General features: G+C 44.0%; 1 protein-coding gene across 1 annotated transcript in view; it reads right to left on the minus strand.

Moving 5' to 3' along the window:
• Positions 1 to 3,799: 3,799 nt before the first annotated feature.
• The window catches only part of LOC309653267 (glycine receptor subunit alpha-4), a 31,792-nt gene continuing 22,997 nt past the window's right edge, over positions 3,800 to 12,594 (minus strand). Inside the window, exon 9 of the mRNA XM_082447840.1 lies at positions 3,800 to 4,980. Coding sequence (XP_082303966.1) covers positions 4,891 to 4,980 — 90 coding nt within the window. The 3' untranslated portion in view covers positions 3,800 to 4,890. The remainder of the gene's footprint in view (positions 4,981 to 12,594) is intronic.

Genomic DNA, 12,594 nt, shown 5'->3' on the forward strand with positions numbered 1-12,594 from the left:
CTCCAAATTATAAAAGCAGCAGTAAACTCTCTTTCCCCCCACTCCTACCCCAGATGAAGTATTATGGTGAAGTAGGTATATCAGCTGAAAGTAGAGTTACTCTGACTGAATGTGCAAACAGTGTGTATGTGAGGGGAGGAGAGGAGGTGGTTACCTGTTCTAGGACTCCTTGAAGCTGACTTTTAAAATTCCTGGCCCAGTAAATAAGACATTAAACTGAGAAACAGGAAAACTGAGAAATAGGGTTTTGGCTTTGTCACTAACTCGTTGAGAGACTTGGGTAAGTCACTTGGTATCTTTGAGCCTCATTTCCTCATCTCTTGCATGAATACATAGTTATTTTACCTAAAAGCTTTGCTCTGAGGATGACATACCACTTAAGTGCTTTGAAAAGGAAAATATTACAAGGATGCTTTTTACCTTGATAGTATAGTCCTTCATGACACAACCCTTGCAAAGTAAGTATAGTTGGTGAGAACTAATGCTGCAATTGAGTGGTTGAAAAATTTTAAAAATGTTTTTAATTTAAAAAATTTAAGTGCTCACTACTTAAAAAATTATCTAGCAAAAACTAATTCATTTCATGCTGTGAGCTTGGTATGAGGAATTGAAAGATAAATACATTATAATTCTTTACTTAAAACTCATATTTGTGTGTGAGGGAAACAAAAAAAACTCTATATAATCTCTCAAGTACAAATATAGAGCTATGTACAAGGCATTATTGGAGAACCCAAATCTGTCTGGATGTTGGAGTTGTCACCAGAGTTTGAGTGAAAGTGTGATATCTGGTTAGAGTCTTGATGGATGAGTAGGGGTACCTCAGGTGGAAGAGGTCAGAAGAGGGCATTTAAAGACTATGGAACAGCATGTGCAAAGGCACAGAGCATTAGACAGCATGAGTCATTGGGTTCAGGGATCTGTGGGTGGATCAGCTTGGTCAAATGCAGCTTGCATTTAGGCGAGTGAGGGAGTGACGAGAGAAGAGGCTGGAGGCGCTGGCTGGGGCCAGAGCAGAAAATCTCTTGGAGGTCAGTTTAAGGAATGTGGCCTCTTTCCTGAAGATAATAGGGAGCTATTGAAGGATGAAAAGCAAGGAAGAGTTTCCCAAAGATTTCTGTTTTAGAAAGGTCAAATTGGGACTAGTGTGGAGGATAGGAAATCATACTGGAATCAAAAGCTGAGCCAAAATGAGATCCGGGAGGATAGAAAAGGAGGGACAGATTTCAGAAATATTTGAAAGGTAGACTCAGCAGGACTTGGTGATTGATTTGATCTGAGGGTCGTGGAAGAAGGACTTGTCAAGGCTGACTCCCAGGTTTCTGGCTTAGGTGACTGGGTAGGTGGAAGTGCCACTCACGAAGATTGGGAAGAATGGAGGAGGAAGTTTGAAGGAGATTGTGAGCTGCTTGGCTCTTGACATGTTGAGTTTGAGGTCCTTGTGGGCACCCAGGTCGGAATGTTCAACAGAGAATTGGAAAATAGGACTAGAGCTGTGGAGATTCGGAACTGAAGATAGAAATTTGAGAATCATCAGCATGCAGGTTATCACAGCCACGGAAATAGCTGAGAACAGCCAAGCAGTAGGCACGCAAACAGCCAAAGATGAAATACTGGAGAATGAGAACAGCAAGAAGCAATGACCAGAGGGCTGAGAGAGGAAACTGGAGAATTAAAGCCAAGGGAGAAGAAAATTTCAAAGAAGGTGTGACAGCTCCGACAGATGTTACAGGAAGTTATGAAAGATTAGGACAGAAAAATGTTGACCTGATACAGCAAATAGGAAGGCGGTGTGAGGAACATGAGATGGAATGAGGGGGCAGAAGGCAGAGGGTAGACTGCAGTGTGTTAAGGAGTAAATGGTAGCTGTGAGGTGTGTAAATGTCTAATAAGGACATCCCTTTAAGAAACTTGATGATGAATGGAAGGAGGGCAATAAATCAACAGCTAGAGAGAACTTCAGGGTCAAATAGAGGGTAGTTTTTACTTTATTTTTCATTTTGAATGGGAGAGACTTTCCCTCTCTCCCCTCTCCTCCCCTTTTGTTCCTCCCTCTCCCCCTCTCCTCCTTCTCCTCTTCCTCCTCCTCCTCCTCCTTCTTCTTTTCCTTCTCTCTCTCTGAAAAAGCTGAGGTTCCGAGAGATTCAGCCACTTGCCATGGTTACATAGTTTATAAGCATGTTATATGCCAGCAGGAAGGACCCAGTTACAGCAGAGAGACTGAAAATATAAAAGAGAGGTGATTTTCACTTGACCTTTTTTGTGAGTGTGGACCCAGCAAGATGAGACACACAAAATGGCAATCTGAAGTTCCAACCAGGTCCATGTGCTAAAAGTCTGACAGACTACGATGATTGGTCTGGTCATATAATAGCTAATCTTCGTTGAGCAGTTACTACGTGCCAGGCACTGAGTTAAGCACTTTATCTACATTAACACATATAATTCCCACAACAACCCTATGAGGTAGGTACTGTTATCGCCTTCATTGAACAGACGTGAAAATTGAATCAGAGAAACGTTCAATGATTTACTCAAGGCCACATAGTTGTTGTGTGCTGGATCTTTCAGAGCCTTCAAATGACCCCTTAGAGGAGGAAACTGGTGCTGAAGGAGATGAAGCCATTTGTCCAAGAACCCATATCTAGTGAGTTGTAATGTAAGCCCAGGCTCTGTCTGGTACCAAAGCCACACTCTTAATCACTACACTGTCATGAATGGTAGCTATTAAAATAGACAATATGTGCACATTTTTCTAGATCCAGCTCTGTAAGGCAAAATGTTCCCTGAACTTAAGTAATAGTAAAAATTGCCCTTATTCCAGGGAGCTGATAGCGAGAGCATGTACTTCCTGGGTAATGTACACGGTATAATGCAGCCAGGGCATTTGTAGAAAGCGTCATGGTGAAAGGAGAGACTGAGAAAAACAGAGCTACTCAGGTGGGGCAGCAATAGCTGAGTTCTCATGTGACTTTTTCAGGTGGCTTTATGACAGCAGAAGTACTTTGTTCTTCCATGAAGAGAATGCTCTGTGAGCAAGAAAGCCCCTGGCTCAGACGTCCTTCCTCCTCCTGGCCTAAGATTTGATAACAAGCTGTTCTGATGCCACCAGTCCAAGTTTGTAGACTGTAAATAAACGCTATCCTAGATGTGAAGTATAATGAAGCAAGGAATGTGAGGTGGGAAAGAACAGCCTAATTGCTATCCCTTCAGGGATGACTGGCTCTCTGGTGGGACAGCATATGGATCAGGGAGAGGCAGATGGTTGTACTGCCAGAATCCCTGCTCCTGTACTCTCTTGTCACTACCAGAGTTTTCATTTGGTGATTGGTTTTGAAATATAGCTTGATACTGGTCTTCCTATTTAGAATATTATTAATGTTTATTCAGATCACCATCATTCTTTATTCAGTAATGCAATTTACCAGGTTTTGATGTCTTCTGAACTTTGGTTCTGTTATACCCAAGGACCAGCTTGGTTATGTGTGTGTGCATACACACGTGTGTGTAAATTTTATTTGATTTTATAAGTTCCCTTCCAAGTCTATTTTTCTGTGGTCAACAGGTTAATGGAAAGCAAATGAATAGAAATGTGGTATATAATAGGTCATATGAAAAGTCATGCTTTCGTTCTACATATACATACTGAGCATTGCTATGTACCAGGATCTGTGTGGGTTAGAAAGTTGTGTAAGATGCAGTCCCTGCCCTCAAAGAGCTTGTTCTACATTTCTTCCATTGAGCAAGGGATAATACTAGCTGGGTTCCTAACCCCTTGGTGGTTCCCATGTTTGGCTGATTTGTTTTTCACCAGCAAAGCAGCCTAGAAAGATCTTTAATCCCAACATAGTGAATTTGAATTTAAGATTTTGACAGCCCGAAATGACAAGATATTAATAATAATTACAACATTGATAATAGTAAACTGAGAATGGAGAGAGGCAAGTGGGGACACATATAAAGATTCCTGGGAGGTGATATGTTGTGGACTAAGTTGGGATATTTGCATGGCTCAGTGAAAAGGAAAAATAATGTTAACAGTCAACATTTCAGCTAGAAGAGTGTCAATTCTTTGGTGACAGGTGGGGAAAGAGGCTTATGGTAGAAAGTAAAAGGAATAAATTTTATTCACTACCTTTCTTCAACATAGAAAATTTTAAAAAGTATGACTGTGAAATTTGGGAGAGCAAGTGGCCCTGCTAGTGGATTGAGAGGAAAGAGGAAGACAGACCACTGGCTCTCCAAAGAGCAGAGCAAACTGAAGAGAAGATGAAGGCGCTGATAGCCTCAACAACTGAAGAAATAAAGCCCTTTCTCTGGAAAAACATATGTATAAAATATTTAACTGACATTAAATATTAAGAATTAATGAAAACACCAAAACACTTTATTTATGTAGGAAGTTTTTTCCCCTTTAGAAAATATGCTGTTTTAAAACTTAAAATCATTTCATACGTGATCCAGGGAGAAAGCAGTGTGGATCTCTAGCGGTGGGTACTATCAGAATGACGGTAGATGGAAATGACCTCCAAATGAGTCTCTTATATCGCCTCCTGCCAACTCACTGTAAGAAGGGTCCAAGTTCAAGAATTCCATGATTGGAATGGATTGCTAGGTGTCAGACACTTCTAGTGAGACCCGCATCCCTCCCCGCCCCCAAACTTGTGTGGGAAGGGTGAGGAAAATGAAAGCTATTTGCACCGAATTCTGACACCCTGTGTCTCCCTTCTCCACTTGCCAGCTCCGATGGGGAGGGAGAGTACGTTCCACCTGGCATTGCTTCTGAGTAGCTTTGTGAACTCCTTTGGGCTATTATGTTGGCTGGTACTTTGGCTTCTTTGGCTCCCAGCACCAGCTGATGCCCTGAGCTGAGTCCCAGTTGGGCAGGCTCTATTGCTCAGTGCTGTAGCTGTCTCCAAAGCATTGTTCTTGAGACTTCCAACAGGGCAGATTTGTGCAGTTGGCCCATCTGGACAAGATCTATAACAAGTAGAGCTCTGTGCAATAAGCTCATCTCCATAGTCCACCCCCCCCCGCTACCCCCGCCTTCGGGCTGCAGCAGCCTGACACCCCAGCCCCACCATAGAGAGTATCAAAGAGATACTCTCTGCTCCTTTCAAAGGGGTATTGCTTGTGGCCTCTCATTGATTGGCACTACCTGGGCAGAAATGGGAAAACAGGGATTCTTTGCCCTCTCAATTTAATCTCCTTTCTTTAGCCAGTCCTTTAGTTTTGAATCTCCTTGGCCACCAGAGTCATAATTAATATTTTCAATAAGATTAATTTCTGGTCCAGCTACCCTGATCAGCCCAGAATGCTCTCCTCAAAGCCAAGAGACAAGAAGAGTATCTTAGTGAACAGGAAAGAGCAGCCAAGCTCAACAGGAAAAAAAGGGGAAAGAAGCTGAGCTCTTGGTTTGACTATAGGATTTGCTTTGGTCATTGGATTTATTGACTTTCCATTTTGAACACCATTTTGAGAAAGGGAGTAAAGGAGGGAGGGGAAAGGAGGAAGATGAGAGAGAGAAAGAGAGAGAGAGAGAGAGATTAGACTCACATAGTTAATTATTGTAGGTCCAGAGAAAAAGTCAAGATGTTAGAGATCATTTGATCACGTCTGTCTTCCAGTTGTTTAGCTCAGCACTTTAACCTTCCCTTTTTCAGTTCTTCACAGTGGGTCATTTCAAAGGACTCAGAGTACCAGGCCCATGCTTCCCCATGTCCCAGTGGTATGTCAGGCCTGAGATGAGCCCTTCACACCCTCTCTATTCTGACATTTCTTGTAGCTTCAACTGACTGCTTCCCCTCCTCACTGTGGAAGCAGAAAGGAAGCAAGAGAAGGATTAAGAAATAACTCCAACTTATGTTTTTCTAACTTCTACAACTCCATCCTGAGATTGGCCAAGTCAATATTTGTCCAGAATAGGGGCCCTCTATATACCTAGTTCCTCCCTCCTTTAGGAACCTTGAAGCCCACTTTATCCCAGACAAGGTTACATGGCACTATTATTTGCTTACTAAAAGGAGCAAGTTGGAAATGAGGGGTCCTGGGAAATAAAGAGACTTTGGAGAAAAAGAAGAAACAAATAAAAGCACAGCTAACAGAAGACTCTCTGAGGATAGTTTCTGTATTGTACTCCTCCTAGGTCCTACTGCTTTGGATCTCACTTTTCTTAAAAGGTTTCTAGCATCGCTGAGTAACTTTCTTGAAGACTAAGCATTTTTCTCTTTTTACACTCCATAGCAGTCAAACACACCCTGCCACCGTGTTAGTTAGTTAGGGAATAAAACAAATATTTCTGAGACCAGGAAATTCAGGTAGATGTGGAAGGGTGGTCTCTCTGAGAGTCCAAGATTTCTGACCTCATTCTGACAGTGTTGAGCTTCCAAGGAAGCTTGAAGACCTCTCTGTTGGGTCATATAGCAATGCCCTACCCCAGTGCAGCCGATGACTGTTCCAACCTTGCTGAGCGGTGGGGAATCTATCCCCTGGCCTTCCTCCCACAGTCAAGGAAACCTGACTGGGTCACACAGGGCAGCACTTGTGGATGGGAAAGACTCCCTATTTGAGCCTGTGGTAGAAGGTACAGAGGGCACAGTAAAGGTCAGGCTCTGGGTGGGAGGTGGCAGGGCAAAGATTCGTGCAGATTAAGATGACAAATGTCAGAATCTAGTAGCAGTGGTCTGAATAGTCTCCACCAGAGAACTGAAAAACAGAGAAGCTCCAGTCAGGGAAGAAGGTCATCCTGGCCCCAAGAACATGGCCAAACCTTACTCTCATGAGAAATGGGATAGTATGGAGAAAATATGAATTAGGGTAGGTAAGCCATCTTTCTAAGTAAAGCCACCATTGGCCTCCTGCATTGTAGACCCACATAGCTTGGGGATTGGCTGTTGAAGTTCTGAGTGGGAGATCAGGAAGGAACTGTTCAAGCCCTTGATGGAATCTAATGCAGGGGGAAAGCCCACCCAGGAGGAAGCAGGAAGCCAACAGCTGGACTCTTTAGCTCCTATTCACAGTGCCTGGTGGATATCTTCTGACCATAGCACTTTATAGACAACCCAGTAGAAGATGTTGAAGATGAGGAAAGTGAAAGGGAAGACAGCCCGGGAGATGGTGTCAATCCTCTTGGCCTGGTCCACGTAGAGTTTCCGCATGTTTTCTCCTTCTCTTAGAAGAGGGGCTGGAGGTTGGGGGCTATAAATGCCAGAACCTTCCATTGGACCTCCATCCCTTGCCTGCAGGCAGTGGCCCAGGCCATAGCCACGGAAATAAAGGCGACTTTCTCGGGTGATATCTTCCTCCTGGAATTACGTGGCAGAAAAGGCAGAATTTGAGGTCACAGCTCTAAGGCAGAGGAATAGAGACCAGGCCACCCAAATATCTCAGGTGGTGCTGTGCAGACAGGGTGGCTGGGTACACAGGCCCATTGCATGTTTTTTTATGGCCACAAAACTACTCACGAGGTAGATGTATGTTAAGCAGCTATACGTGGTATGGATGGTATATGTTATGATTCCATTCACAGATAAGCCCCGAGCAGCCTTTTTAAAATGCATAACATCATTTAGAGCCATCTAAAACCCAGTGAAGTGCCACCTCACAGCGAGAAGGACATCTCAATGTCAAGTTATCTCTGACTGGTAATAAACAGAATAAACAGAACAATGAAACCTTTAGAAAGCACAGCTGAGATATTTAGACTTGGAAACTTGACTTTAATGACTTCCAAAAGCTGCAAAATTAATTCTGCTTGCACATAGTATCTTTAAAAAAATGTTTATCTCGACTTAAAGCTGAAAATTCCAAAAGTTTCAAATAACCTAGTGGGCTATCTGAATTACTGTAAAGCTGATCATGCTCTTGCAGATACGTGTGCTACTAGGGTAACATTTATTACCCAATACACATTCCATTCATGAACAATATATGCATTCTGATGAACACATTAACACTGAAGAGGTAAATTTTTATATAAGCATTAAGCAATGTAGCAGACTACACAAAGTTTGTCTAATAAATGACAGCTGACAACCTTAAGTAGCTATAACACAGCTGAGAGCCAGAAGGTAAGGCCACAAAGATAGATAGATAGAGATCTAGAGAGGGATGGAGAGGGAGAAGGAGAGGGAAAAGGAGAGAGAGAGAGAGAGTGAGAGAAAGAGAGAGAGAGAACCAAAGCCCCTGAGTGATCAACAGAGAGAACTTTACTCATATAAGAGCCTTTCAGGGCCCCACTCAGAGCCTATTTACTCTTGGTTTCTATATAACCCAAACCTGCCCAATTTTGGCTACTTCTAAAGGACATACCACCATCAGAAGTGGTGGTTCACAGCCTGGAAATTACACAGAGGACAGGTAAGTATATACCAAAACCTAGAAATACTTCATTCAAAGATGGTTATAATTTTGTAAAGTATTGATGTTTACAGGAGTAAAAGCTTCAGCTATGTAAGAAATAACCTGAAGTGAAGTGCCCCCTTGTGGGATGGTGCCAACTATCTTCTCAGTTTGTCCAGGGCTGAGGGCTTCCTGAGACTAGGGACTTTCAGTACTAAAACAGAATAAGGCACATGTATGTTGAATGGATGTGACCGATATACATAAAATGTAGATAAAAGTAGATTTTACACATGCTATGCAGTTAGAAGGACATCATAGGATGTTTATAACGAGATCTCTGTAGCTATAGTAACCCACTGAAAAGTGGTTTCATTGATGAGACGTTGGTGTGGTGGGTCCCAGTGAGCCTTGATTATGACAGCACTAGAAGGCCTAGCCTGTCACTGGGCATCAGAGGCAGACAAGCTCAGGTCAGAGATTTATCAACAGATCCCACCTCTTTCTCTGCTTCCTGTGGGCTCATAGTACAGACGTGGGAAAGGGCATCGGTCTTGCTCACTGCTGTGTCCCCAGTACCTAGCACAGAGCTGGCATCCAATAGGCACCCAGTAGACATTAGTTGAATGAATGAATGGACTGATGAACCACATGCCTCAGAGTACAGGACAAGGAATGGCTTTGTTCTCATGAAGCCAGCCTCCTCTCAGGATCTCATACTGAAGAGTCTACTCAGAAGAGAATCTTAGCTACAGAGTACTTGGCAGAAAAAGCAATTACTCCTTGCCCCACCCCTGCACAAGGGCGTGATGCCCTTCGGCCTTTAGAAAGAGTGGCACCTTTGGCATAGGGAAGGGTCTCTCTAAGTCTGCCCACCAGAGAGCCTTGCTATTCAATCCTCGATTTTGCCAGTCTCTGTGGAGAGAGTTGTACATGTGTAGGCCAGAGGCAATTCACTCCTGTGGTGGTGCTTTGACCCTGAGTTGTGGTGAGGCAGCCTCAGTTCTCTCCTCAAAGTTCTTTATATAACCTGTCACCATAGGCCTTGGCTCACCTCATCTGTATTCTGTAATTCATTTTCACACTGTTTCTACCAGAGAGGTTGTGCTGGACCCATTTTACAGATGAAGAACCAGAGGCAAACAAAATATCTCCCACATAAGTGAAAAATGAGGGGGTAAATAAAATGATTTTTGCTTTCCAGTTCAGAGTGCCTCAGACTCCCTGTTCTGTGCTGCTCATCCTGATCCTCTCAGCTCTCCAGCCAGAGGATATAAGCATGGAATATATCTGTTTGCAAAAAGCTCTGAAAGAGAAAGTTGAATCCAACTGCTCTTTCTGTTTCTATAGATCTAATTATTTCCCCTTTTCTCCAATCACAGTAAATCTAAAGGGAATTATTGGGAAATATTCCTCGGCTGGAAAAAGCTATTTCACACAGGAGAGAAAATATGGCCAATGGAATGTCACCCTTGGCTCTTTTTAATTTTAACATGTTGTACCACTTGTAGTTGGGGGAGCAAACATGAGTGGCCTAAAATTCAAGGGTGGGGGTCCTGGATTTGGGTATTACCTATTTAGGCCAAATTCTGAAGGGTGTGTGTGTGTGTGTGTGTGTGTGTGTGTGTGTTTGGAAGGGGCAACGGAGGCTTAAACTCCACTTTGTGGCTTCCATGTCTGTTGAAATAGAACATTTCTGTGGCAGATATATATAGGGGAGGAGGGCTGGGGAGCTAGAGAGGAAAGATATTCCAAAACCAAGCTGGGGCGGGAATGCACGGTGTGGGAGATGAGGTGTGGAGATGGGAAGGAGGGATAGATATTGAGTGATATATATTGAAGTGAGAGAGGAAATTGGAGAATGGGGGAGGGTTCTGGGGGATGGAAAGAGGCAAGCAGGGTTCTGGGATCAAGCGCCTGAGAGGATTTGGCAGTATTTTGAAATTTCTTCCATTTTTCAAGTTATTCTATTGATAATGGTAAGGCTTTTTCTCTCTCCATCTTGAAAGAGAGCCCTTGCCAATCAGCCTGCAAAGGTTGGTGGAGTAGATTCTGTGGCTGCTGTGTCTAGAACCTGGTTCCAGGGCCTGTTGAGATTATAAAAAAGGAGAGACAGACTCTTCCCTGTGGGGTTTCTAGACTAGCTGGGAAGACAAAGTGGAAATGCCTGGGGAAAAAAATTGAGCTATTGGGTTGCCCAAAAACCCGAACGAACTTTTTGGCCAGCCCAATATTTTAGACCATGACATGGAAGGAGATCACCATGCTGTGGAGATGGGTGGTTGAGGAGAGATTCGAGAAGAACAGAATGAAGTCTGGAGCTGGATGAACAGCTGGCTGGCTTCTAGAATACTCCTAACTTGCTCTTGACTAAGGGATCCCTGAAGATCATATGGATTCTCTCTCTCCCTTAAGAGGGCTCCTCTCAAGACTAAAAACTGCCCCTCTAGCTGGAACAGCAGGGCCCAGAGAGAGGTTCTAGAAATGCATTAACCCTGCATCAACTTTTTCAGCCTGCTCAGTGACCTCTAGGATTCTGCTACATTTCTTCTAGGATGGCAGTGGCTTTAGGAAACTCAAAAAGGGGCAGGACTAATGGCACAGGTTTTGGTTTTCAGGTTTTATTTACATTAATCATAAGCCCAGTCCACTTTGAGGCAGGATCCAGGTGCCTAAGCAGGGCCCAGGCTGATGTTATAACTTTAAAATTATTGAGCACTGGTTATGACAGATTTCATTATGAGATCAGGATCACCCTGTACATGACCAGGAGGGGAGAGGCTGTGGGCAGTTGGAGGTTGGAGAGGTGCAGGGAAGGGGGCGGGACTAGTGTCAACCTGGAGTAGCTCTACAGTAACTGCAGCAGTCTTCTGTTGCTGGGACGCCCACACAGGCAATCTAGCTGGCAAAAGGACTCTGGGACTGGTTGGCAGCCTGCTCTTCTTTCCCAAGGTAGGCATTGAGAAGGCATCAAGATCAAAACCCCTATAAAGATAAGATTTTGGTACCTGCGGGCAGGCTTGACACAGCTAAAAAGGAGGTGGGGACAGTTAGCTTAGAAAAGGGTGCATCTACTTTTCTTGCCCTTCTGCCAAGTCCATATAGTTTTTCTAAGTCTCAGCATCGGATACGAAGGCTTTTAGGTCTCTTGAAGAATCGGTCCTACTCAAGGAGATGTAGTTATGGATCAATCCACTAGAGGGCGTGTTTCCCAGGACACAGCTCAAGGACTGAAGCCAGGCAAGAATTGATAAATTCCGACAAACCACTAGATGAGGCAGGAGCCCTGCCCTCAGCAGAAAGGGACCTTAGCAAGGAACATGAAATCCCGGAGGATAATTTTAGTGCAGACATGTGGTAAGGGTACTCCAGGAGCAGCTGAAGTGGGAGGTGGGATGTTAGGAAGAGAGAAGAACCTTAGTGCTAGAGTGGCCCTGACAGGCTAGAGCCAGTGGGCTTAGATAGAACATCGTTTCCTCTCCCCCCAGAGGTCATATGTGCCTGCCCCTTGGCTTTGGAGCCTCCAGATAAGGCAGAAAACAAGGAGTCAGAGCTCAAGACAGGCCAGAGCTCTGTGTGTCTGATGATTAAGTGGCCAGTATGTAGCTCAGCAAAGGCTTTTAGCTTTGCTCATAATTGGGCACTGGCTTCTTTGAGAGTGGCCCAGGCACCTCTCTTGTCATGGCAACGTACCTAGCACCTATGGTCTGGGCAATGGTGGGGAGGAAGAACTGCCTCTGTTGTCATGATGACAAGACCCCTACTCTATTTCCCCAGGTGATCACTCTACTGTAGAAGAAATGGGGTTAACAAACAAGAGCGAGGGAGAACAACAGCTCATGCCCAACAACTCTGATGTGCCCAATGAAGATCAAGGTGAAGAAATCCAACAGCCAGAAGAGGCAAGTGGTGGTTTTTCAATTCCAGTTTAGTTATGGGGACCCTTTTATAATGCTCCCCTAGAAAGGCAACAATGCCTGATCTGAATTCTTAACCACCAAACAGTATATGACAACTTGGGGTACCTTCCTCCTGGGTGGGAGGAGAGTCAGGAGCAACCACTACTTATTCTCAAAGCAATCTCATGTTAACTAACTTGACAAGGTTCTAATACTGGCTCATTTTTTCAGGGCTTACTATGCCCATGCTCTTAATCAGTCTGCTAGACTGCCCCACAGGAATTAATGTCCCACTGGACAGAAAAAGAAATGGAATCAAAGAGGTTAAAGTACTTAGCTTATTTGTGACCAGCTT

Source organism: Balaenoptera physalus (assembly GCF_965194825.1).
Source record: "Balaenoptera physalus genome assembly, chromosome: X".
Taxonomy (NCBI): Eukaryota; Metazoa; Chordata; class Mammalia; order Artiodactyla; family Balaenopteridae; genus Balaenoptera; species Balaenoptera physalus.